We start from the raw sequence: 27741 nt of genomic DNA, 5'->3' as shown, positions 1-27741 counted from the left end.
CATAAGGTCATAAGTGATGAGAGCAGAATTAGGCCATTTGGCTCAAGTCTACTCTGCCATCAATCATAGCTGATTTTTCTTTCTCTCTCAACACCATTCTCATGGCTTTTCCCCATAACCCTCGACAACCTTACTATATTTTCCACTGTGACCTCTATGTTCTTAGCATCTTACACTATTTCTTTGAAGCTCAATGAATGATCAAAGACTCGGAACAGTAAATCTTCCAGATAACCCCAGTTTTCAAACTGAACACTAAACTCAACTATTTCAAATCATAACACCAATCTCTTTAGAAGGATCTCGACCCGAAACATCACCCATCCCTTCTCTCCAGAGATGCTCCAGTTACTCCAGCTATTTGTGCCAATCTCTTTTTATTTGACTTTGGTCATGATTCTGCTTATCCCCATGTTCACTTTTTCGCAATAATTTTTGAAATTTCTCACCGTTGTCAACATGTATAGTCTCTGTCTGACTATAAGGTGAGCATTGAAAAAAATCACCAGACCAGGTGGCTCAAATGAACATGGCTGTTTATTACTGTGGCTCCTCTGGACTAACTCTGGAAGTGTCTGCAAACAACGTTGTAAACCAATGGGCAAACAATCTTACAGTGCGATAAGCAATGAAAAATAAGTTATTCTTCCACAGGCATTATATCATATATAACATCCCATTTTTGGTTTGTATTAATTACAGTTTTTCCATTAGATTTCACTGCCTTCAATGCTATGGGAAATCTTCCCTTCTTTCTATTTCTGCACATTTTCTCTGGACTGAAAATTTCCTTAAAATTCTCTCACATTTCTTATTTTTTTCAGTTGTTAAGAGATTAGGTTTGCCAATTCAAACATAAGGGACAAGCTTTGCAGTTGACACGACTTTTAGATGCCATGCCTTGTTCTGGATAAGGCTTCTCCAATTCTCCAATTTTAGGTAACTTCTACAAAAACATCCCTCCCCCTCCCCTCCCTCTTCCTCCACTAAAGGTCTGTTGACCAGTTCCACAGTTGCAACGATGTATCCCCCTTGAGCTCACACTGTCTCCAACCAACAATTGGCCTATCAGAGAAGCCCCAATTTTTTCCTCTCATCCAGTTTCCTACCACCCCACAATCAGTTTGAAGAACGGTCCCGATCCAAAATGTCACCTATCCATTTTCTCCAGTGATGCTGCCTGACCACATGAATTATTCCAGCATTGTGTGCCTATCGCTGGATGAGGCTTGTTCTGCATTGTTGGGAAAGATCCCTGGAGATATTTAATTTGAGATATCTTCCCAAGTAAATTTTCAATTCAATCAGAGGTTGGAAATAAGTTGACAGTGCTGCAATGTACCCCAAACTCCCAACCATTCTTTTTGATGTGAAATCCACTCTTACAGATCAGCTGTTTCAGGTTGAAAAACTTAAACAGGAAAGTTGCTTCTTATACTGATTTTTGCTGCAGTTTTATACAAAACTACATTCAAACTGCATGAATACATTGAAATAACCCACCCTTCTCCTCCCTTTCCTTCCCCAAACTTGCCCAATCTTCCTTTCCTTCTCTTCTCTTCCCTTCCTCAACTTCCCCACCTTCCTTTCCTCAACTTCTCCAGCCTTCCTTTCCTCAAAGCAAGAAAAGTTGCATCAGATGTTTCAAAAATTAAATCTATAACACCAATTAAGGAAAAAAAATCTCCCCATGGAGGCTCAGTTAAGCGTACTTCAAGAAACGTAATCACTTTGCATGCTTTTTCATTGTTACAGGATTGATAATTAATTTAAGCTCAGAATGTGATGATGCTGACTCAACTGAGTACTGTTTAAGGTGCACTGGAATTTTCAGGTAATGACTTCTATTTACACCCACTCCTTTGCCAATGGCTTCTATCCATCCCCATCCACCATGGAGTGCACAGTTTGGTTCCAACCTAACCAGACGGACGATATTTGATGGGGTTTTCAAACTGAAATGTGTCTTCTGGGTTTTTAGTTGGACTTTGCGTGGAACCACCGGTTGGGTTGGAAGATTCAGTAAAACGCTGATTGTATGGGCGTGGACTTCCTACAAATGGGAGGGCCTGTGTGATTTTCCAATCCGTTTTCATTAATAGGTAAGTCATGAGTTTCTCCCTGATGGTTTCTGCAGATGTTCTTTTTTACTACATACCTTGCCAAGATTTGATAAAATTAAATCTTCATCACCAAAGATAAACGGCACATTACCACTAAGGTTGATGTTGTATCCCAGGGGAGCAGTGGCAGTGAACCGCAACACATGACGCCTGGAAGGGAAGCACAATAAGCCACATTAGAGACATTAAGAGGCTCACCAGTCAAACATGATAAACACGAGGGTGCCTTATTTCACCAAGAATAATCTATCATAAAAATAACTCTTATGTAGATGATTTTTTCTTAGTCCTTTTTGTGCATGGAGATTTTATAAATAAAAAACAAAATTAGTTACAAACAAATGACCAACTTGCAAAGAAGGCCTTCCATGCAATTGAATTGGAAACATCATGTTACCCAGGAGATGAATTTCTTACAAATATCCATGTATGATTACACCAGTGTGATGGCATTCCTTCTAAGTCTTTCCCTTAACTTTTCTTTACTTTACTTTAGAGGTACAGCCCGAAAACAGGCCCACCAAGTCTCTCCACCAGAATATGTAAAAAATATCGATTTTTTCCATGGCGACCTTTTTTTACTCGCGGGCATTTTTCAGCATGTTGAAAAATACGCCGCGACCTAGCTGAGGCCTCGAGTACGCAGGGAATACTCTCGAGCATGAAGCAGAGTTACAAAGACCTCCTAGGTTAATTCCTGGGATAGTGGGACTGTCATATGCTGAGAGAATGGAGCTGCTGGGATTGTACACTCTCTGTGCCACCCCTCCCTCTCTGCCCCCTTCCTCTGCCCCCCCTCCCTCTGTGCCCCCCTCCCTCTATGCCCCCCCCTCTCTCTGCCCCACCTCTCTCTGCCCCCCCTCTCTCTGCCCCCCACCTCTTTGCCCCCCTCCCTCTCTGCCTCCCCTCCCTCTCAGTCCCCCCCCCCCCCCCCACTCTGACCACCCCCTCCCTCTCTGGCCCCCCTTCCTCTCTGGGGAGTTGTGAGTATTGGGACCTATGGGTGAGTGGTGGAGTATTGCGATTGGAAACCAGCCCTCCCCTGTGACGCTGCACGCCCCCCCCACCCCTCAATCTCTACCACCCTCCCTCTCTCTCTGTACCCCCATTCCCATCCCTCTCCACCCCCTCACCCCCTCCCACTCTACCCCCCCCCCCCCCGTCTAGCCGTGACTGCGCAGTTGGGGGTTATGAGTGTGGATGGGGCGGGGGATGGGGTAAAAGGAGTGAATTAATACTATTAATATAATATCAAGGGGGACGTTAGTGTGTGTGTGAGGGGGGTGGTTAGTGTGTGTGTGAGACGCCAAAGGCCCCCCCCCCTCGCAACTGCGCGTTGAGGGGACGGGACCCAACGGGTCCCACTTGGTCTAGTATACTGTTAAATGTCTTATTTTGTTTCTATATGTGTGTGGCTGATTGAGATTGTATCTACGACAAAACGGTACATGGTAGCGCTAATATTTTTGCAGAACCTTACTCGTCTTTTTCCCGTTGTCAATCTTGTCAAGTTTCCTTCAGATTTGTTGCTATATTTCACAACTTATTGATATTTAAAGGTTTAAAATAGCCAACTTTGGAATAATAACTGACGAGACGTTTATGGCAGCTTCCAGTGATGATGTCACAATTGCTACATTGTTGCAATCTCGGTACACTCAGTCCAGTATCCTTTAAAAAAACAATCCTGGCAGCATGGAGGGCGCATTCTAAAGTGCTGGGGGAAGCAGGTGAAGTGCAATTGGAATTTTTTTTAAGTCCAGTTCTGGGGGAGGCAGCAGAGTGGTGGAATCTTATATTGGGGACCAGGTTGCGTTTGGGGGACCAGGCCTCCCGTGTGGGCTATGGGTGAGTGGTGGAATATTGCGTTGGGGGAATGGGGCCCAACGTTTCCCACTTGGTCAAGTTATTATTAAAGTTTCTCTCCTTTCCTGTCACACCCTGGTTATTATTACCCAAATTGCCCAACAGAATAACTCCATCTTCTTTGAAAATACGTGAGTGCATTACATTTTTAACAGAAAAATACATATCCTATATGAAAAATTACAAACCTGCCAGATTTTATTGGAATCAAATATAGTGTGAAGAAAATCCCTTGGAAATGGTCAGCCATTCTGATTTTTTAACTTCTCTATCAACCTGATGCAACCTTCAAGTATTTCTTACATCTAATAAGTTATATACACTATATTGCCCCACCATAAGAATGTTTTAACAATATCACTTAATGAATAGAATTGATTGCTGGAGAGTTGGAAAGTGCTGATATAATGTTGGACAAAAGAGGCTTGATGGGCCAAATAAACAACAGCTTATTTTCATATGTTTATAAGTGATAGGAGCAGGATTAGACCATTTGGCCCATTAAGTCTACTCCGCCATTCAATCATGGATGATCTATCTCTCCCTCCTTATCCCATTCTCCTGCCTTCTCCCCATATCCCCTAACACCTGCACTAATTAAGAATCAATCTATCTCTGCTTCAATAATATCTATTGACTTGGCCACCACAGCCTTTTGTGGCAATGAATTCCATAGATTCGCCATCCTCTGTCTGCAGAAATCAGATTTTACTGAGCTACTCCAGCACTTTATGTATCTTTTCATAAACCGGCAGCTGCAGTTTCTGCAGCAGGTTGTTGTTAAAGCATTGGGGCCACAGTGATTTATGTCAGCACGGAACAATTTCTGCTTGCAATTTCCCCATGTGTGGGTCTGCAGTTAAAAATTCAATCCACTTCCAAATAATTAGATAAGCAGGTTTGCCAAATCAAGGGGCGTAGATCAACAACACAAAAAAAAAACTGGGCAATTTACACATTTCCAGGCCACTTTTATATTCTATGTTTCCCCTCTCCTGCTGGTAGGAAGGTTCCAATTACATTTACATTAATGATTCTTTTCAGTGGTGCTGCTTGTACTAATAGTGCCATCTCCTGGCACCAATGCTACATGTTAGCCTGAAGATGGATACAAAATGTTGGAGTAACTCAGCAGGAGAGGCAGCACCTCCGGAGAGGAATGAGTGATGTTTTGGGTCGAGACCCTTCTTCAGACCTCGGGTCTTGACCCAAAACGTCATCCATTCCTTCTTTCCAGAGACCCTGCCTGTCCCAGTGAGTTACTCCAGCATTTGTGTGTCCTTCTTCAGTGTAAACTTGCACCTGCAGTTCCTTCCTACACACTACATGTTTGCCTTCAGGAAATGTGCTGTGGAAAGAAGCAGTGTACAACTCTGTTCTCTGTTGTAATAATTAATTCCGTCTATCCCTGTACGTTTTCTTAGAAATAATCATATACTTCTACAATATTGTGGCACCGTGTGAATAACAGCTCCTGACAGAAAATTAAGTACATTTACCTATTTTACTTCCTTTTCAGGTGTTTACATTTATAACAAATTTGTAATTGTGAACCGAATTCGGACGCAAGGCTTCTACATACCCACTGGGCAGTTCTAAGATGGTCGATTTTGTAGCCAGTGTTTTCAAGTACAGAATTGGTGGATTTGAAACAAAACTCTTCCAGCAGTACCTTTCAGCCAGGAGCACCCCTGGCATCAGGCCTGAACCCTCCTTCTGATTATCTACTTAAAAAATATAAAAGGAAAAAATATATTAATGCCTTTTAATATAAAATGCCCACAAGAATGTACTGCTTAAACTTTTGAACTATTAGACAAAGGGAACCACAGTGCAATCTTCTGAGTCAATCGATCAATGATTCTCTTCTGTGTACCCAGGGGTGGGTCACACCTATTGGGAGTGTCGGAGCTTTTTCTTTTGGAAGCACTATTTCCCAATTCTCAAATGCCTCCCACGCACGTTATAAAATGCAAGTTAACATTTTTTAACATTTTAATTTTAGAAGAATAAGGTGTGAAGAAGATGGCAAAATGGAAATTGCACTGATAGAATACTGGAATTATATAACACCATGGAGGTCATTGAGTACAATTCCAAATAAGCTCAATCAGAGTATAACTGCCATGTAACAACTACTGAATTTACAGTACTTCAATATCTTCAAGTTACTTCAACATCTCCCAAATCCGCATTCTCTCTCCCTTCTCTCTCCCCCTCTCCTCTCTCCCCTCTTCTCTCCTCTCTCTCCACTTATCTCTCTTCTCCTCTCTTCCCCTCCTCTCTCTCCCCCCTCTCTCTCCCTCCTCTCCCCCCTTCTCTCTCTCCCCTCTGCTCTCTCCCCTCTTCTCTCTCTCCTCCTCTTTCTCCATTTTTCTCTATCTTCTCCTCTCTCTTCCCCTCCTCTCTCCCTTCTTCTCTCTCTCCTCCTCTCTCCACTCTTCTCTCTCTTCTCCTCTCTCTCCCCCTTCTCCCCCTCCCTCTCTCCCTTCTCTCTCTCTCTCCCCTTCTCTCTCTCCTCCGTCTCCACCCGCGAGAGCATCCCACAGTCACTGACCGTGGTCGGAGGTAGGGGCGGGGGAAATCACCCTGGTGTGGGGGTTGGGGTCCGATGGCGGTGCATCGCGGTCAGTGACTGTGGGAGGAGACGGAGGAGAGAGAGAAGGGGAGAGAGAAGGGAGAGAGAGGGTGGGAGAGGAGGGGAAGAGAGGAGATAGAGAGGAGGAGAGAGAGAAGAGGGGAGAGAGAGGAGGAGAGAGAAGGGAGAGAAAGAGGGGAGAGAGAGAAGGGAGGGAGAGAGAGGAGGTGAAGAGAGAGGAGAGAGAGGAGAGAGAGGAGAGAGAGGAGGGGAAGAGAGAGGATGAGGTAGAGAAGAGTGGAGAGAGAGGAGGAGAGAGAGAAGTGGGGAGAGAGAAGGGAGAGAGAGAAGGGAGAGAGAGAGAGAAGAGGGGAGAGAGAAGGGGGAGACGGGAGCGTGGGGTTCATTTTCCCACACAAGCCATAGGTGACCGGGCAATCTGAACCCAAGCACCAAGTTGAAAGCGGCCGAAGGTGCGCATCGCTCGGGACAGCCCCCACTCTCCCACGGCCACCCTCCGCGGGTCCGGGTGGAGCGGAGGTTTGGGACAATGTTCATGCCTTCACAGTGATGTGACGGACGCGGGGGTCTGGGCTTTTCTGTTGAGCGGCAGTCGGTCCTTTGGCATGTAGGCGACGCCGCCTTTCGGGTAGGTGGCGTTTCGACAGAGCGGCCATTCGGGAAGTTTGCTTTTAGGTGACGCAGCTTTTCAGTTCTTTGGGTTTTAGGCTTCCCGCCCTTTTAGTTAGTTTGCATTTAGGCGTCCCATCCTTGTGGTTAGGAGACGTTTCGTCTTCGGACTCTTTCGGTTTATTGTCGTTTTGGCCTCGTTTCCATTCCATTCTTTGGCTTTGACTTCTTTGCTTCGGCCTCTCGTCCGCCGGCGCCACGTCCGTACACGCTGACAGCAGCAATGGATTAGGGGACTACTAGTTGCTTAAGCACTGGCCGTCGGCACGGTGGCGCAGCAATAGAGTTGCTGCCTTACAGCTCCAGTCACCCGAGTTTGATCCTGGCTAGGTGCTGTCTGTATGGGGTTTCTATGTGCTTCGATTTCTTTCCACACTCCAAAGATGTACTAGATTTGTAGATTAATTAGGCTTCATGAAAAATTATTAATTTCTCTGATGTTCCAGAGAATAAAACCAAATGTATTCAACCTCTCCTTATGGATCATACAGACTAATTTAGGCTGCACCTGGTAAACCTCTTTTGCATCCTCTCCAAAGCCTCCACATCTTTTTGGTAATGGGGCGACGAGAACTGCACACAATTGTCATGAAGCGACCATAACAATTCTGTAGATATAATTCTATGGACTTATCCTTTGGATGAATCTGATAACAAGTGGGTATTATCTTAAATTAATTTTAGGTAATGCTAGAAAGCTTTCCTTCGAAGTATAGTGGAAAAGTTGATCATTCCCCTCAAAAAACTATTCAGTTTAGATCAATCTGGAATAAAAAAATTCCAATCAGTTAATTTTTGTTGAATAAAGGTATTAAGATTACAGAACCAAGTTGGGTAGTTGGAGCTGAGATAAAGAACAATATTTAAATCACGGAACAAGCTCAATAAGTTCCCAAATTTATATGGCTGAATATTAGTAGTAAGCACAAGGTAGTGATTGTGGGAGATTTCAATTTTCCACACATAGACTGGGAAACATATTCTGTAAAAGGGCTGGATGGTTTGGAGTTTGTAAAATGTGCGCAGGATAGTTTTTTGCAGTAATACATAGAGGTACTTACTAGAGAAGGGGCAGTGCTGGACCTCCTGTTAGGAAATGAGACAAGTCAGGTGGCGGAGGTATGTGTTGGGGAGCACTTTGGGTCCATTGATCACAATACCATTAGTTTCAATATAATTATGGAGAAGGTCAGAACTGAACCAAGGGTTGAGATTTTAGATTGGAGAAAGGCTAACTTTGAGGAGATGCGAAAGGATTTAAAAGGAGTGAATGGGGACATTTTGTTTTCTGGGAAGAATGTAGAAGAGAAATGGAGGACATTTAAAGGTGAAATTTTAAGAGTACAGAATCTTTATGTCCCTGTTCGGTTGAAAGGAAATAGTAATAATTGGAAAGAGCCATGGTTTTCAAGGGAAATTGGACACTTGGTTCAGAAAAAGAGAGATATCTACAATAATTATAGGCAGCATGGAGTAAATGAGGTGCTTGAGAATAAAGAATGTAAAAAGAATCTTAAGAAAGAAATTAGAAAAGCTAAAATAAGATATGTGGTTGCTTTGGCAAGTAAGGTGAAAGTAAATCCAAAGGGTTTCGCCAGCTATATTAATAGCAAAAGGATAACGGGGATAGAATTGGTCCATTAGAGAGTCAGAGTGGACAGCTATCTGCAGAGCCAAAAGAGATGGGGGAGATATTGAAGAATTTCTTTTCTTCGGTATTCACCAAGGAGAAGGATATTGAATTATGTGAGGTATGGGAAGAGTAGCTATGGAAACTATGAGATTCAAAGAAGAGGAAGTACTGACACTTTTGAAAAATATAAGTGGATAAATCTCCAAGTCCTGACAGGATATTCCCTAGGACATTGAGGTAAGTTAGTGTAGAAATAGCAGGGGCTATGACAGAAATATTTCAAATGTCATTAGAAACGGGAATGGTACCGGAGGATTGGCGTACTGCGCATGTTGTTCCATTGTGTAAAAAGGATTCTAAGAGTAAACCTAGCAATTATAGACCTGTTAGTTTGATGTCAGTGGTGGGCAAATTAATGGAAAGGATACTTAGAGATAATATATATAAGCATCTGGATAAACAGGGTCTGATTAGGAACAGTCAACATGGATTTGTGCCTGGAAGGTCATGTTTGACTAATCTTCTTGAATTTTTTGAAGAGGTTACTAGGGAAATTGATGAGGGTAAAGCGGTGGATGTTGTCTATATGGACTTCAGTAAGGCCTTTGACAAGGTTCCACATGGAAGGTTGGTTAAGAAGGTTCAATTTTTGGGTATTAATGGTGGAGTAGCAAGATGGATTCAACAGTGGCTGAATGGGAGATGCCAGAGAGTAATGGTGGATGGGTGTTTGTCAGGTTGGAGGCCGGTGACTAGTGGGGTGCCTCAGGGATCTGTGTTGGGTCCACTGTTGTTTGTCATATACATCAATGATCTGGAAGATGGAGTGGTAAATAGGATTAGTAAGTATGCAGATGATACTAAGATAGGTGGTGTTGTGGATAATGAAGTAGATTTTCAAAGTCTACAGAGAGATTTAGGCCATTTGGAAGAGCGGGCTGAAAGATGGCAGATGGAGTTTAATGCTGATAAGTGTGAGGTGCTACATCTTGGCAGGACAAATCAAAATAGGACGTACATGGTAAATGGTAGCGAATTGAGGAATGCAGTTGAACAGAGGGATCTAGGAATAACTGTGCATAGTTCCTTGAAGGTGGAATCTCATGTAGATAGGGTGGTAAGGAAAGCTTTTGGTATGCTGGCCTTTATAAATCAGAGCATTGAGTATAGAAGTTGGGATGTAATGTTAAAATTGTACAAGGCATTGGTGAGGCCAATTCTGGAGTATGGTGTACAGTTTTGGTCGCCAAATTATAGGAAAGATGTCAACAAAATACAGAGAGTACAGAGGAGATTTACTAGAATGTTGCCTGGGTTTCAGTATATGGACGGGAAAGGAATGGAGGGTTATGGTCTGAGTGCAGGTAGATGGGACTAGGTGCGAATAAGTGTTCGGCACGGACTAGAGGGGCCGAGTTGGCCTGTTTCCATGCTGTAATTGTTATATGGTTATATTGTTAATGCAACATTGAAAATAAATTGTTCTAGACACTGACCTTTTTCATTGCTTTCCTTGCTGAGGCTTTTCTCACAACTGAGATCCCCCCAGCGTACCAAGGCCGAGAAGGTAACCAAAATTTCTATGGGCTTTAGATCATCAACTAGTAGATAGAATGGTCCTCGGTCATCTGTGAACTAAACCATCATCGTTAAGACCATTTTAACAAGATACCCAGGTTGAAGAATCAATATAATCTTTAAAATATATAAATTTAGCTTAAATACATAGCAAACGAAGCATATGTCTGATACTTTAGGTTTTGCAGCTCATGATACATTGGAGTAATCCACAGTGCATCAATAACAGCAAAAATACTTAGGATTTATACAGCGCTTTTAACACAGTAATAAGTCCTAAGCATTTCACATCAAGTGTTTGCAAACCAATCACGAGTGATAGTCGGATAAGGAGATAGAGAACTTAGTAACGTGGTGTCAGGGCAATAACCTCTCCCTCAATGTCAGCAAGACAAAAGGAGCTAGTTATCGACTTCAGGAAGCATAGTGGAGTACATGCAATCTGCATCTGATGGTGCCAAAGTGGAAAAGGTTGAGAGCTTCAAGTTCCTTGGCGTTAATATTGCCAACGATCTGTTGTGGACCAAACTCATTCATGCAACAACCAAGAAGGCACAACACCGCCTGTACTTCCTGAGGAAAATTATGGGCTGAATGGCCTAATTCTGCTCTAATCTGGCAGAAGGTACAGAAGCTTGACAATGTGCACCACCCAATATTTTCCCATCGGTTATCAGGGTGCTAATTGGTCCTTCCATTAGCCAGGGTACCGTCAAAACCACATCCACACCATTGTGGACATTTGACTTTGTCGATGGAACCGTTGTACTTCAATGATGAGAACTATATTCTGCATCCTGAATTTTCCCCTTTGTCTTTGCTTTGTCTATTGTAATTCTGATTGTCTTGATTCTATTTATGCATGGTATATTTGATCTGTTTGCAAAGCATGCAAAACAAAGCTTTCCACTTGATACACATGACAGTAATAAACTAAACTTATGGAGAGTGGTATGGTAGCAGGGTAAATGTATTTTTGAAGAAAGTTCCAAACAAAATTAAAAATGCAACTAAAAACCATTAAGAACGAACGCACGATTGTTACCTTGAACGTTGACTTGTCAACCGAGTAAGTGTATTTATTTGAGTTATGGAAAATTATCAGTGAGCTGAAATTAAATTAAAATGCAAAAAGATCAATGTTAAAGTCATACTCAAAAGCTACTTAGTAATTTAAACGTAAAATCTAGGTTTGAGATCATTATTTTGTTTCTATCATTAAGTTGTTCAGAAAGTAATTTTCTTGTGATTTTGAATTCATGTCGTTCTTACACCATAGTTTATGGAATGTTTATTTTAGTTTGTTTTCATAAGCAAATGTGAAATATCTGCAACTTGTGGAATACAATACATAAGTATTCTGTAACATTGCACAGAAAACTTCCAGGATAATTATTCTTATTTGTCACATCACATGTTTCCTCTCTGATTTTCACAAATTTATATCACATCACAATGTCAGATATGCCACAGCACTCAAACTTGCCATCTCCATTGTTTATCCAGCAGATTTATGTTTTCCATATCTGGAGGCACTTTTGAACACTTCAGAAGCTTCCCACTAGGTGGAGCAAGCAAGCTCCAGGATCGGGTAGATCTCAGGCAATGTAGCCAATATACTTGTCATATCACAAGATTCTTCTCTTGATTTTCACAAATTCAAATTTGAATTGAATTGAATTGAATACATTTAATGCCAAGTAAGTATACATACGAGGAATTTGCTTTGGTGCATTGCTCGCAAGTAACAACACGATATACAGTAGACAATTAAAAATAAAACATTATAATTTAAACATGTGAAGAATTAAATAAAATACCAGAGCAAAAGGTACCTACAGATCTTTTGGCTGTTGTGTAAAGCTGCTGCTCGTGGAAAAAAATCTGTTTTTATGTTTGGCTGTGGCGGCTTTGACAGTCCAGAGTCGCCATCCAGAGGGAAGTGCTTCAAAGAGTTTGTGGCCAGGGTGAGAGGGGTCAGAGATGATCTTAGCCACTCGCTTCCTGGCCCTTCCAGTGTACAGTTCGTCGATGGGGGGAAGGTTGTTTGACAGCCTAAAGACTTTTGACCCGTTTTCAAAACTATTCAAATTGAGTTATATAATTTAAAATTAGGATTCAAATGTTTTAAAAATGTACTTTAAAATATAAAGTTATTAATTTGTTTAATCAAAAATTAAAAATAAATTAAGCTTTTCTTTACCCTCAAAAGTGGACTAATCTCCTGACATAAATGATTGCGGTTGTTTGAAAAAAGTATGCAGAGCAAATTCGATGGGCCGAAGGCCTAATTCTGGTCCTATGTCTTATGGTTTAATAGTGTTCAATGCTGAGTCCAGATTACACCAAATGGGTGACTATCGGTCAGCTCAATTTGGCCCATGACAGTTAATCTTTAAGGCAGACTTATTTATTTATGATAATAGAACATGACTGCAACTAATAACAATGTAATTTTTTTCAAAGTGTAAATCACATCATCTAGACTTTCAGGTAGTAATTAGTGTTAAAGTGCTTATACTAAATTAGTATTATTTTGGATTAACATGTTTTCTACAGAGTGATTATTTGCTTCTTATATTTGGCATCACACTGCAAAATCTAAGATAATTATTAATAGTTCCAAATAGACAGTTCCAGCAAATTTATATAAGATTTATATAATAGATTTATATTAGCGGTCATACAAGTGGTGTGGATAAAGATTTAAATCTTTTTATTTGAATTTCACAGCAATTTGCATACATACAATGATAACAGACAGTGACAGTCAAGGCATAATTGTGCAACAGTATGTAGGCGACCCTCAAAGCCCTTACCCTTACCCACCTTCAACCCACCCGAATCAGGTCGGAACCAAACGGGGACAAACAACACTCACATACATACACATACACACAAATATGGTAAGATAAACGGAACAAAGAGTACAAAAATAATTAAAAAAAAAAAAAAAAAGTGAATAAGTAAGTAATTAAATAAATAAATAAGTGTGGGGAGGGGGTGGTTAAGGGGAGAGCAGCTGCAATAGAGCAGAACAATGGTGGAGAGCACTCAGTCCTCTTCCGAGGACAAGTTGAGAGAGTTAACAAGTTCCAAGAAAGGGTTCCATGTATCTACGAATGTCTTGGTAGAGCCTTTGAGAGAGAACCTAAGTTTTTCAAGCTTTAAATTGTCAAGCACCTCCTTAATCCAGCGGGCGTGTGTCGGGGGACAGGTGAGCCTCCAGTTAAGCAAGATCAGTCTCCGGGCTAACAAGGTTGTAAAAGCTAGAACCCGTTTCACCGCAACAGAGAGGTTGGTGTTGGGAGGGGTACCGAAAATGGCTGACAGTGGGTTTGGAGGAATAGTCTGGCCGTAGGCTCTGCTTATCAAGTCGAAAGCACTCCTCCAAAAGGCTGCTAGCTTAGGGCAAGACCAAAACATATGGCTATGGTTGGCAGGAGATTGATTACATCTGTTGCAGGTGTCCCTAACAGCGGGGTAAATTCTAGATAATCTTGCATTTGTGTAGTGGACTTTGTGAAGGACTTTGCATTGGATTAGGCCATGACGGGCACATATGGAGGAAGTGGTGTGGATAAAGATGAATATTCTTGTGATTCTGAAAAGCATTTGATAAAGTGTTGCATCAAAGGTCACTCAGAAAAATTAAACCTCACGGTAAAGGATGTTGTAGAGGTCCATGCGTTGTGTGAACACTCCGTTTAATAATTAACCGATACAGCCCCGTCACTCACGCTCGCATCAAGTTAATATTTAACTATTATGCCATCGCTCGTGAGCACATCCGAGTTCCACTCCAACCGCCAAACCCTTGAATTCCAACTGCCGCATGGCCCGACCCCATACCCCGTGATAGGTCAGCCCAGATCACACCCGGTCCATGTGAGAGTTTGAACCCAACTAACAACGGTTCGATACCAAAATGGCTCAGCCCGCCACATGACCCTCCCCCCCCCCCCCCAGAACCGGAGTAATGGAGGCAGTTAGGCTCATGAGTGAGGCAGCCTGATCTCGTGTACGCGGCATCTCCTGTGTTCGGGGTCGCAGCTGGCAGAGTTGAGGGCGGGTGCGGTTGTTACGGTGGATGCCCTCTGTGTGCCACCTGAACTGGTTTGTCAATGTCCAAGTGTGCCGGCTTAAGACGGTCCACGGAGACAGTCTCGTGCCTGCCGCCCATGTTGATGATAAAAGTCATGGTGCCGTGTTGCAGTACCTGGAAAGGTCCCTCGTAAGGCCTTTGCAGTGACAGGCGGCGAAGGAAGACGTACTGGCAGTCCTGGAAGGCGTGTGGGACTTACGTGGTGGTGAGTCCGTGGCGGGACGTCGGGACTGGAGAGAGCATGCCCACCTTCTCCCGGAGGCGAGTCTGCAAGGTCGTGAGCAGATTCTGATGTCCACGTGCCGCCGGGATGAAGTCCCCTGGGACCGTAAGCAGTGCGCCGTACACCAGCTTGGCCGTGGAAATTGCCAGATCCTCTTTCAGGGCAGTGCCTTTGCCCAGCAGGACCCACGACAACTCGTCCATCTGGGCCTGTAAGCCGTGCCTTTGGGGATGCCTTCAGATGTCGGTGAAAACGCTCCACTAGGCCGTTTGCTTGTGAGTGGTAGGCCGTGGTGTGGTTCAGCTGAACGCCAAGCAACTGGGCCATTGCTGACCACAACTCGGAGGTGAACTGCGCACCTCTGTCAGAGGAGATGTCCACCGGCACACCAAAGTGGGCGGTCCAGTGGGCAGTGAGGGCACGAGCACATGTCGCAGTGGAGGTATCCGAGAGCGGGATGGCTTCCGGCCATCTCGTGAATCTGTCCATGATGGTGAAAAGGTGAGTGATACCTCTGGATAGGGGCAGCGGTCCAACGATGTCAACATGGATGTGGTCGAAAGGCCGGTGTGGTAGGGCGCAATTCTGCAGCGGCGCCTTGATGTGTCTCTGAATCTTTGAGGTTTGACAGGGGATGGATGCCCTGGCCTAATTGCCGACCGATTTGCGCAACCTGTGCCACATGAACTTGGGTGTCATCAGTGCCGTTGTTGCCCAGATGGAAGGGTGAGCTGAACCATGAGCCATGTCAAAAATCCGGCAGTGCCAGGCTGCAAGCATGATGGGTCTTGGCTGCCGGGTAGACACTACGCAAAGGAGCGAGGTGTCAGCGCGCCCGAATCGCACATCCTCCAACAACAGGCCTGAGATGGAGGTGCGGTAGGCGAACATCTCATCCTCTCGCTGGGCGGCCGCCAAGGCCGTGTAGTCGACAGCTGGGGCCAAAGCGTGGACGGCATTTATAGCGGTGCTGGACCACGCATCTGCACCCGGTTGTTTTTGCCTGCGATGTGCTGGACGCAAGTTGTGAAATCGAAGATATAGGCCAAGTGACGCTGCTCCCAGGATGACCAGGGATCTGACACCTTGGCAAAGGCAAACGTGTCAGTGAAAGCTGTGAAACCCGTCCTCGAGGAAGTAGCGGAAATGCCGAACGGCCAGATAGAACGCGAGGAGAACCCAGTTGAAAGCACTGTATTTCTGTTCGGTGGGGTCTCAGGTGATGACTGAAAAAGGCGAGGGGCTGCCAGCTTCCATCGATCAGTTGTTCTAGCACTCCGCCCACGGCTGTGTCAGACACATCACTCATGAGAGCAGTTGGTGCGTTGGCCCGTGGATGTACCAGCAGCGTCGCCTTTGCCAGTGCCAAATGGTGATAGAAGTTTACCATGCCAACAAAGTCTTTTAGTCCCTTCACCGTAGAGAGTTTGGGAAACTGGCGAATGATATTGACCTTGGTCGGGAGCATGACCACACGATGCTGATTGATGTGGTGGCCGAGGAAACTGATGGAAGGGAGGCCAAACTGACACCTGGCAAGGTTGATGGCCAGGCCATGCTCGTGGAGCCAATAGCAGAGCTGCCGGAGGTGTGCGACGTGTTCCTGGCGAGAGCAGCTGGCGACGAGGATGTCGTTGAGGTAAATGAACACAAAGTCCAGCCCACAGCCCACCGTGTCCATGAGCCATTGGAAAGCCCGGGTGGTGTTCTTGAGGCCGAAAGGCATCCGTAGGAATTAAAAGAGCCCGAGCGGGGTGATGAGAGCCGTTGGGGATGTTGTCCGGGTGGACAGGAATCTGATGGTAGCCACGTAACAAGTCGAATTTGGAAAAAACTTTGGCGCCATCTAGATTGGCCGTGAAGTCCAGGATGTGAGGGACAGGGTACCGGTCGGCCGTTGTGACATCGTTGAGACGGTGGTAGTCCCCCACAGGATCTCCGTACCCAACACGGTTTGGGGACCATGTGAAGTGGAGATGCCCACGGGCTGTCTGAGCGGAGCACTATGCCCATTTCCTCCATCCTGCGGAACTCGTCTTTGGCCAGTTGCAGCTTGTCGGGGGGGGGGGGCAGCTTGTCGGGGTAGTGGGGATATGGTGCTTCACCCCATGCTTGGGGCTGGCTGTTGTGAACTGGGAGGTTATGATGTTGGGGAAATCGAGGATCCGGATATACTCGTCGGAGAAGGTCACCAAGCCGAGATGTGGCGCAGTCAATTCGGCATGGCGCAAGGCGATCGACTTGAAGTTGACCAGCAGGGAGTGCGTCTGGAGGAAATCGGTGTCCAGCAGCGGTTTGGAGACGTCGGCGATAGCAAAGGGCCACTAGAGGTGACAGGAGTTGAAAGTGAGCGGGATCGTGCGGACTCCTTACGTCTTGATGTTGCTGCCGTTGGCGGCGGCCAGAGGAGGTCCCCTCTTTCCGGAAAGAGTGTCAGCCACTGACCTCTGCTCCCGTGTCCACGAGAAAACGGCGCCACGAATGACGGTCCCAGGTGTAGAGGAGGCAATGCTTCTGGCCGGTCGCAGCCGCCGCTACTGGTGGCCAGCCAAGGCGTTTCCCCGATACGTGCAGGGTGGTCGGCATCGGCAGGCCTCGGAACCCCACCTTTGGTGGTAGTAGCACCACGTCTGGCTGCCCGGTCGCGCCGGCTGAGACCGAAAGTGCGCAAGAGGAGCGTTTTGAGGCCCTCGTACCTGCCATCGGCTGGCGAAGGTAATCGATTAGGCACCCGGCGGTGTCCTGGTCCAGTGCACTGACCACCTAGTAGTATTTGGCGGCATCGGCTGTGATCTGGCAAATGTGGAACTGGGCTTCAGCCTGTTCAAACCACAGGTGGGGCTGTGAAGTCCAGAAAGTGGGCAGTTTGATCGAAACTGTGTTCTGCTGGTCTGCGTTATTGGCTACAAACATGATAAAATCCAAGATAGGCCGATTTGGATTGTCGGGGGTCACCACTGTAGAGGTCCATGCATTGAGTAAACACTCCATTTAATAATCAACCGATACAGCCCCGTCGCTCATGTGCGCATTAAGTTAATATTTAACTACTACTGTGCTGTCGCTCGTGAGCACACCCGAGTTAAACTAAAACTGCCAAACCCTTGAATTCCAACCGCCAATCCTTTGAATTCCAGCCGCTGTTGTGTTTCGGCTGTTGTAATAACTGAAGCGTTACATCATGATAAAGGTCCAAAGACTTTATTAACGACATAGCATATATAACTTCATACTAGCACGTCTTTCTAATTCTAAAGGGAACAGGCAGGTGGGCGTAACTACCAAAGCATGACTCATAACATGAGTGACACTGATCTACATCCTCCCCTTAAAGAATCAATAACATGACAAAACCATTAACTAAGTAAGGCATGCATAGCAATTGATAATAAACTGGAAGAAAGTCAAACATAGTCCCGGGTACTTCACAACCTGTCTACAAACACAACCAGCACGTGTACTATAGAGACCATCTCCGTTCTTTTCCCCAGGGGAAAGGGCAAGTGGTTTCACCGGCGAGGAAGACTAGACCAGCATTCCTGGAGACGAAGCAGGAGACTGCAGTCGAAGACGGTACAGGCGGAGGAGCCATTGCAAACATGGATTGTTGTGCTGGTAGAGGCATAGGAGTGCCGCTAGACGCAGACGGAAGTGTACTTGTACGGTCTGGATAATATGGAGGAGAAACAGGTTCGTTCACAGGCAGTATATGTTGTCTGTTACGCCTGTAGATGCCGCCATCAACACTGACGATATACGAGCATGGCTCTGAGGCAATTCCAGAAATCACTCCAATATGGTCATGGCCTTTGTCAGTCTGTAAACGGACCACACCTGCCCCTTGGTCAGTGGTGGCAATGGCCTACTTGTCTTGTCAAACTATTGTTTTTGAATGTCACGCTTCTGTTTTAACCTGGGGTGAACCTCCTCAGGTAGAATCACTTGTGGGATCAATGCCTGATCCGCTACAGGCACTGTGGCACGGGTCTGCCTGGACAATAAACGTTGAGCGGGTGAGCCCAAGATGGGGTCACGGGAGATGTTGCGTAAGTTGAGCAGATCCAAAAATACATCGGATTTAGCTCGGTATGAACGTTCCATGAGCTGTTTAGCACTTTTGACAGCTCGTTCAGCCAGCCCATTAGACTGTGGATTCAGGGCTGCTGGTGATGTGGCAAAAATTCCAGTGTCTAGCAAACTCCTTGAAGTGTTGGCTGGTGAATTGACTGCCATTGTCAGTTAGAAATCTGCCCGGAGATCCATGGACTGAAATGTTGCGAGATAACTTCGAAATCACTCCGCTGGAAGTGGGGCTGCTAAGGAAATCAATGTCAAACTACCCTGAATACGAATCAACAAATGCCAGGTACTGCTTGCCATGCCAATCAAATGGCAGAACCTGTCGAGTTATACGTTAGTTATACTAATCGATAATTGCTTTAACTGTGGTGGTTCACTTGCCGCTGTTCGTGACCGTTGCCCTGCGTATGGGACACTATGTTGATTCTGCAACAAAATAAACAATTTTATTAAGTGTTGTCGTTCACGTAGTAACAGATTTCAAACGAGACAAGAGATGCAGCTGCTGGAGATGCCGTTTCAGTGTTTCTTAGCTTCTGGAAAACAGCCAAGCAGATAACGTTGCAACGAGCTCCAGAATCGACCTTCATCACATATATTTCTAAAATCGCATCAACTTGCGATATGTTTCAGTGCACTAACGAATAACTCAACAGGTTCTCCCTGTCTCTGGCACAGTGAAAAAAACAGATGTCGTTCAATGCTTTAGTTAGTCCGTTACTCACATAATTGTCGAAATTTACGCAGGAGGCATTCAGGGTCACGGATAGATTCTGCAGGAATCTGGACACCATTTGCGTCAATCTAGCCAGTTCATAGTGAAATCTTCTGGCACGCCGAACAGCTTCCGTGCCTGCCAAATTAAGAAGGATTGACGCACGAACAGCAGTAGGGTGTGCTGCATCAATGTAGATTGAAAAATCCTCTTCAAATACACGCCATTGTTTTGCAAGATCTTCATCAAACACCAAGATCTCTGGGTTTTTTGAGAGCAGAAGCCATTGCAAAACAGTTGAAAAACAATAAACTAAAATAAAAGCAATAGAATTAAACAAAGAGTGAGTTTGTACACTCTGACACCATGTTGTGTTTTGGCTGTTGTAATAACTGAAGCTATGATAAAAGTCCAAATACTTTATTAACGACATAGCATATATAACTTCATACTAGCACATCTTTCTAATTCTAAAGGGAACAGGCAGGGAGGACTACTGTAAAAGCAAGTGGGCGTAACTACCAAAGCATGACTCATAACATGAGTGACACTTATCTACAACCGCCTAACGGCCCGCCACCCTGACCGCATGATTGGTTGGTCCAGATCACACCCGGTCCATGCAAGAGTTCGAGCCCGACCAACGACGGTTCAATACCAAAATGGCTCAGTCTGCCACAATGTGATATTTTGGCATGGAAAGAATATTGGTTGGGTAACAGGAAAAGGAGTGATCATAAATGAGTCTTTATCCAGTTGACATGATGTAATGAGCGGCGTAACACAGGGAGGAATGGTGAGCCAAAACTTTTTTTTACAAATTACTTGGATGAAAGCATCAATGTCGCTACATTTGTTGATGTCATGAAACATAGAAACAAAGAAAATGGGTGCAGGAGTAAGCCATTCGGGCCTTCGAGCCAGCAACGCCATTCACTTTGATCGTGGCTGATCATCCAAAATCAGTATCCCGTTCCTGCTTTCTCCCCATATTTCTTGATTCCATTAACCATAAGAGCTATATCTAACTCTCTCTTGAAGACATCCAGTGAATTGGCATCCACTGTCATCTGTGGCAGAGAATTCCAGATTCACAACTCTCTGGGTGAAGATAGATAGGAAGGCAAGTTGTGAAGAAAGCTTAAGGAGGATACAAAAGGATATAGGCAGGTTAGCGAGTAAACAAAAATCTGGCAAATGGACATAATTTGGGAAAATATTAATTGTAAATGTAAAATAATGAAGCTAATTATCCAAATAATGAGAAATTGTGGTGTTCTGAGATGCAGGAGGGTTTAAGTGTCATTAAAGATTAACATGTAAGGTTTACAAATCAGGAAAGATAACTGAATTTTATCATTTACTGCTGAGGGTTGAATATAAAAGTCGAGTGGTTATGCTCCCATTATATAGGGAATTAGTCAGATTAAATCTCAAGTTCTGTATTGTATTGGTCTCTTTATATTGGTGATGATCTTAATTCATTGGAAGCAGATCAGAAAAAGTTAAGTCTGAAGAAGGGTCCCAACTTGAAATGTTGCCCATCCACGTTCTCTGGAGATGATACCTGACCCGCTGAGCTATTCCAGCACTTTGTGCTTTTTTTTGGTAAACCAGCACCTGCAGTTCCTTGTGTCTTCAGAGAAAGTTTACTCAACTAATACCTGGAATACACAGGTTACATAATGAGGAAAGATTGGCTAGGCTCGGTGTGTATGCTGGAGTTTAAGAGTGTGATTAACAGATTCGGTCGGTGGGGGCGCTGCAATGGTGGCAGCCCTGTCAGCAGCGCGTTAGTTATTTTCAACTTTTTAATTTTTTTTAGTATGTTTTAAAGTATGTTTTTAATGTTTCTTTGTGTGTTTTGTGTGGGGGGTGGTGTGGGGGGGTGAGGGGGAAACCGTTTTGGTCGCCTCCTCCAAGGAGAGGCAACTTTTTCCAGGTCGCCTCCCCCGTGGCCTAACAGCGAGGATTGGCGCGGCCTTTCCCGGAGACGCGCCCGGGACTCGGGGTTCCGGCGGCGGGTGCAGCGTGGACTGTCTACGCGGAGCGGGCGAGCCCTCGCTGGGGCTCGCTGGAGGGGAGCGCTCCGTTTCGTTGGCCCGCAGCAGCCGGCAGCCTGAAGCCGCGGTCTACACAGCTCCAGCTGGCGCGGCGTCTACAGCCCGGGATCCCTCGGGGGGGACCCGGGGTAAGAAGAAGCCATCACTGCCGGCCCGCGGCCAACTTCTACCGCGGGCGCGGTATGGACTTAACATCACCCCTGGAGGGAGCTTCGACCGCCGGCCCTGCAGTCTGCGGTGCTTCTGGCTGCGACGTGGAGGGAACTTTAAATCTTCGGCCGCTGGCCTGCGGCCTACACCAACTTAAAGCCGCGGTCTCCGGTGGGGAAGAGCCGACTCTGGACTTACCTGGACTCGTACCTTGTCCTTACCATCTGGACGCCCGCAGCAGCGGCTGCGGAGGGTTGAGGTCCCGACCACGGGGGAAAATGGAGGAGGACTGGCCAAATTGTGTGCCTTCCACCACAGTGATGAATGCTGTGATGGATGTTTATGTTAAATTTTTATTGTGTTTTTGTGTGTGCTCTTTATCATTGTATCGCTGCTGACATATCCATTTCACTTGCACTTTTTGTGCAATGTGACAAATAAACCGTATTGTATTGTATTGTATTGTATTGTATTGTATTGTATTGTAAGTGAAAAGGTGAATTGTCTAGGATTGACTGTTCATTGAACTTCCTATTAGGAATAGTTTGGAAAAAGCTACTAGTGGCAATTAAAACTGGAAAAACATACTAGGGTCGGAGCCACACCAAGGTGAACTGTGAAGAGATGAAGAACAGGGTGGTCCTCATCCAAAGTTCTTATCATGTGAATGACATACCTTCCAATTAACCATGGATAACTGCAAGTTGCCACCAGTATGGAGATTGCATCACATCTTCCAGAATTGGCAACCCTAAAAGTCCATGATTCGTATTTAAACACACGCAAATTAATGGGGGGAACAAGCAGCGATGTATGCAGCAGGATGTTAATGAGGCTTTCTCACGGGGCGACTTGACGCAAGATGTAACCAGAGTGAAGTGGTCATGGTCTAGCACGATATCACACGATATAACGGGGGGTAGATAAAGAGTTCCCATGGGTACTCGGCATTTCTGTTATTTGTGCGAGTGACTTGTCCGTCTCCCGAGCTTTCCCGTTAAATCTTGAATGAACATTGTGAACTGTGAAGTGTTGTTAAATCATCACGTGGCACAAATGATGTCACTTTTTTTTTCACACACTATAAATATCCTCCCTTGGTTGAATTGGCTCATTTGGAGACATGCCTGTACTAAGTAGTTTCGAGTACTGGATGGTGGTGTTTTTCATTGACGCGCTGTATGCAGCAGCCCTCTATTTGAATCGAGGACGCTTGCGTGAAGGCAGAAGGGTGAGTTTAATTAAAAAGAGAATTAAGAGGAAGTCTCACTGGGTGAAGCCCATCTTTCAACGGAGACCTCTATTTGGACAATATGATAAACTGCTTAATGTGCTGTGCGAAGAGGAAATTGCCTGCCCTCATGCATAATTTATTTTATGGCTCTTGGAGACATGATTCCAACTTCAAACACAGTGCGTATAAAAGCTGTCTGCGACTTTTTTACTTTGCAGCTGCAGGGCACAGACACACTTATGAGAGAAGTTTAAGTTAACTGCAAAAACAGCACTTTTACATCAATAGCAATGTATGTCTAAATCATGGATAACATTAAATGGTTTTCCTGTTGATGTACTAATATATCGTTATATATACTCACATGAGCACCCAGGATACTCCGCAGCCTTCGTCTCCAGCAGGTTCCGTTTTTTCTCCCTGTTTCTGTAATCTCTCTGGATTTATCGTAAAGAATTTCGTTGAATTGGTACCATTCTACAAATTCCCCCTCTTGTTCCCTGGTAAAGTTATATGGCCTTACCTTCTGCCATCTTCCCTTTATATACGCGTCTGTTGAGGCTATTCCTACAACGGCCACTGGGGAGGCAATCTGAAATCCACCTTGCTCACCCTCTCCCTGCTCCAAGGAGCCCACAGGCAGTGTTATCTGTGGCATCTCCTGTTGCCTCTCCACCTGTCTCTCTTGCTGCGTCTCCTCCTCATTCTCCTGCATGGCAAAAACCTTTCTGACATGCTTTACCCCCTTTCTTTGAGCTTTTCTGGGAGCCAGCTCTGCAAGTGTTCCAGTGAAAAAGATTCTCCAACAATGACAATGAGGTGGGACGTCCTCGATGGACACATGTTCCATTGGCGATATTGAGACCACCTTTTTTACTCACCTTCTGTCCCCTCTGTCCAGCTTCCGGGTTCACAGTTCGCAAGAGTTCCCACGGTAAACGCAAGAGTTATTACGGATATCGCACTGGCCACTACGTCCATATAATGTTTCAATGTTCAACCACAAGTGTACAAGTCACTCTTGGAGAAATTCAAGCTTGCTTGAATTTTCTCCCGAGTCAACAAGTTACACGAGTACCTGCCGTTAGCGCCACGGTGGTCCACGAATGCCGTACGGTTATCGTACGAGGTTCCCACGATGTTCAACTCTGGTTACCTCTTGCGTCAAGTCGCCCCGTGAGAAAGCCCCATAAGTGTATCTGCTTTTGGAGGAACTCATTCAATGGATGTGTACGGCACTCGCACATACATACATGGGCAAATTTAATGTGCTTAATGATCATTTGGATGTGGGTTTTCTAGTAATCTGCGTTAGTCACATGAACATGGGTACAAGAACCAGTCATTATGTTGTGACATCTGTAACAGATTTAATAATGGTGGAAAGGATGCCTTACTGGAAACACTTGCAGAAATCTTCATGATCAATCCATTTTTCCTTACAAAACTTCTGATCGAACGTGAATGCGAATGTGACATCGGAGGTTGTGTCAGCGTTCAATATCTGGCTGGATGCCCGTGACAGCTCAGTGTTGATGTGGAGGATGGAGGTGGTTTCTGAAACAGAGAAGGTGTCATTAGGGGCTTTAAAAAAACACACATTTTTCTAATACCTTAGAATGACTCTGTGAACGATGAAACACTTTTGAAGTAAAGTCAATTTACACCCGAGGATGAAAGAAAAGAAAATAAGGAAATGCATGCTCTCCCTGTGACTGCATGGAATTTCCCCAGTTCTACCAACATCCCGAAATATGCTACTTCTTTGGTAAATAAAGCACTTTATAGTGTTACTAGACCAAGTGCAGACCTGTTGTTCCCCAACGCGCGTTTGCGGGGGGGGGGGGGGGGGGGGGGGGCTGCGGCATCACACTCAAACTAACCAGGGGGAATGGAATTAATGGGATTGCTCAGAGAGCCAGCGTTGGAATGGCCTCCATCAAAGATGCAAGGAATTGCGATTGTACGTTCTCCCTGTGACCGCGTGTGTTTCTCTGGGTGCGCCGTTTTCCTCCCGCATCCCAAAGACGTGCAGGTTCGTAGGTTAATTGGCTTCTGTAAATTGCCCCTAGTGTAGGACATAGAAGTAGTGTATCAGTGATCGGTGGTTGACGTGGTTTTGAAAGGTGGCCGAAGGGGCTATTTCCACACGGTATCTCTAAGCTAAGTGAAAACTGGTCCACACAAGGATCAGTACAGTTACTGATTACAATGGAAAAGAAGGACTACTGACAGATAGAAACATAGAAAATAGGTGCAGGAGTAGGCCATTCGGCCCTTCGAGCCTGCACCGCCATTCAATATGATCATGGCTGATCATCCAACTCAGGATCCTGTACCTGCCTTCTCTCCATACCCCCTGATCCCTTTAGCCACAAGGGCCACATCTAACTCCCTCTTAAATATAGCCAATGAACTGGCCTCAACTACCTTCTGTGGCAGAGAGTTCCAGAGATTCACCACTCTATGTGTGAAAAATGTTTTTCTCATCTCGGTCCTAAAGGATTTCCCCTCTATCCTTAAGCTGTGACCCCTTGTCCTGGACTTCCCTAACATCGGGAACAATCTTCCTGCATCTAGCCTGTCCAACCCCTTAAAAATGTTGTAAGTTTCTATAAGATCCCCCCTCAATCTCCTAAATTCTAGCATGTACAAGCCGAGTCTATCCAGTTTTTCTTCATATGAAAGTCCTGACATCCCAGGAATCAGTCTGGTGAACCTTCTCTGCACTCCCTCTAATGCAATAATGTCCTTCCTCAGATTTGGAGACCAAAACTGTACGCAATACTCCAGGTGTGGTCTCACCAAGACCCTGTACAACTGCAGTAGAACCTCCCTGCTCCTATACTCACAAGAAATGTGTCTTTGTGTGTTTTGTGTCGGGGGTGGTGTGGGGGAAACCGTTTTGGCCACCTCCTCCATGGAGAGGCGACTTTTTGCAGGTCGCTTCCCCGTGGCCTAACAACGAGGATCGGCGCGGCCTTTCCCGGAGACGCGCCCGGGGCTTCAGCGGCGGGCGCAGCGTGGACTCTCGTCGTGGAGAGGGTGAGCCCTCGCTGGGGCTCGCTGGAGGGGAGCACTCCGTTTCGCTGGCCCGGGGCAGCCGGCAGCCTGAAGCCACGGTCTGCACAGCTCCAGCTGGCGTGGCGTCTACAGCCCGGGATCCCTCGTGGGGGACCCGGGGGAAGAAGAAGCCATCACTGCCGGCCCGCAGCCAACTTCTACCGCGGACCCGGCGCGGACTTACCATCACCCCTGGAGGGGAGCTTCGACAGCCGGCCCTGCGGTCTGCGGTGATTCTGGCTGCGGCGCGGCGGGGACTTTAAATCTTCGACCGCCGGCCTGCGGCCTACACCAACTTAAAGCCGTGGTCTCCGGTGGGGAAGAGCCGATCCTGGACTTAAATGGACTTGTACTTTGTCCTTTTGCCATCTGGACGCCCGCAACGGCGACTGCGGAGGGTTTAGGTCCCGACCACGGGGGAAAATGGAGGAGGACTGGCCAAACAGTGATGAATGCTGTGGTGGATGTTTATGTTAAATTTTTATTGTGTTTTGTGTGTGTTCTTTATAATTGTACCGCTGCTGACATATTCATTTCACTTGCACTTATGTGCAATGTGACAAATAAACCGTATTGTATTGTATTGTACTCAAATCCTTTTGCTACGAATGCTAACATACCATTCGCTTTCTTCACTGCCTGCTGCACCTGCATGCCTACTTTCAATGACTGGTGTACCATGACACCCAGGTCTCGTTGCATCTCCCCTTTTCCTAATCGGCCACCATTTAGATAATAGTCTGCTTTCCTGTTTTTGCCACCAGAGTGGATAACCTCACATTTATCCACATTATACTGCATCTGCCATGCATTTGCCCACTCATCCAGCTTATCCAAGTCACCTTGCAGCCTCCTAGCATCCTCCTCACAGCTAACACTGCCCCCCAGCTTAGTGTCATCCGCAAACTTGGAGATGTTGCATTCAATCCCCTCGTCCAAATCAATAATATATATTGTAAATAGCTGGGGTCCCAGCACTTAGCCTTGCGGTACCCCACTAGTCACTGCCTGCCATTCTGAAAAGGACCCGTTTACTCCTACTCTTTGCTTCCTGTTTGCCAGTCAGTTTTCTATCCACATCAATACTGAAGCCCAATACCATGTGCTTTAAGTTTGTATACTAATCTCTTATGTGGGACCTTGTCGAAAGCCTTCTGAAAGTCCAGATATAACACATCCACTGGTTCTCCCCTATCCACTCTACTAGTTACATCCTCGAAAAATTCTATAAGATTCGTCAGACATGATTTACCTTTCGTAAATCCATGCTGACTTTGTCCAATGATTTCACCACTTTCCAAATGTGCTGCTATCCCATCTTTAATAACTGACTCTAGCAGTTTCCCCACTACCGATGTTAAACTAACATGTCTATAATTCCCCGTTTTCTCTCTCCCTCCCTTTTTAAAAAGTGGGGTTACATTAGCTACCCTCCAATCCTCAGGAACTACTCCAGAATCTAAAGAGTTTTGAAAAATTATCACTAATGCATCCACTATTTCTGGAGCTACTTCCTTAAGTACTCTGGGATGCAGCCTATCTGGCCCTGTGGATTTATCGGCCTTTAATCCATTCAATTTACCTAACCCCACTTCCCGGCTAACCTGGATTTCACTCAGTTCCTCAGTTTCATCTCCTTT

The 27741-nt window shown here is 45.4% G+C and overlaps 1 protein-coding gene across 2 annotated transcripts in view; it reads right to left on the bottom strand.

The window, feature by feature from the left end:
* Positions 1–27741, bottom strand: part of adgb (androglobin) — a 213904-nt gene that overhangs the window by 70553 nt on the left and 115610 nt on the right. For both annotated transcript variants that reach the window (XM_033026113.1, XM_033026114.1), the window contains 5 exons: positions 24436–24595; positions 11514–11577; positions 10387–10525; positions 5572–5713; positions 2159–2273 (listed from right to left, as the gene is read on the bottom strand). In XM_033026113.1, coding sequence (XP_032882004.1) covers positions 2159–2273; positions 5572–5713; positions 10387–10525; positions 11514–11577; positions 24436–24595 — 620 coding nt within the window. The remainder of the gene's footprint in view (positions 1–2158; positions 2274–5571; positions 5714–10386; positions 10526–11513; positions 11578–24435; positions 24596–27741) is intronic.

Source organism: Amblyraja radiata, chromosome 8 (genome assembly GCF_010909765.2).
Source record: "Amblyraja radiata isolate CabotCenter1 chromosome 8, sAmbRad1.1.pri, whole genome shotgun sequence".
Taxonomy (NCBI): domain Eukaryota; kingdom Metazoa; phylum Chordata; class Chondrichthyes; order Rajiformes; family Rajidae; genus Amblyraja; species Amblyraja radiata.
The sequence above is the reverse complement of the archived record's forward strand: the minus strand, read 5'-3'. Positions and strand labels throughout refer to the sequence as shown.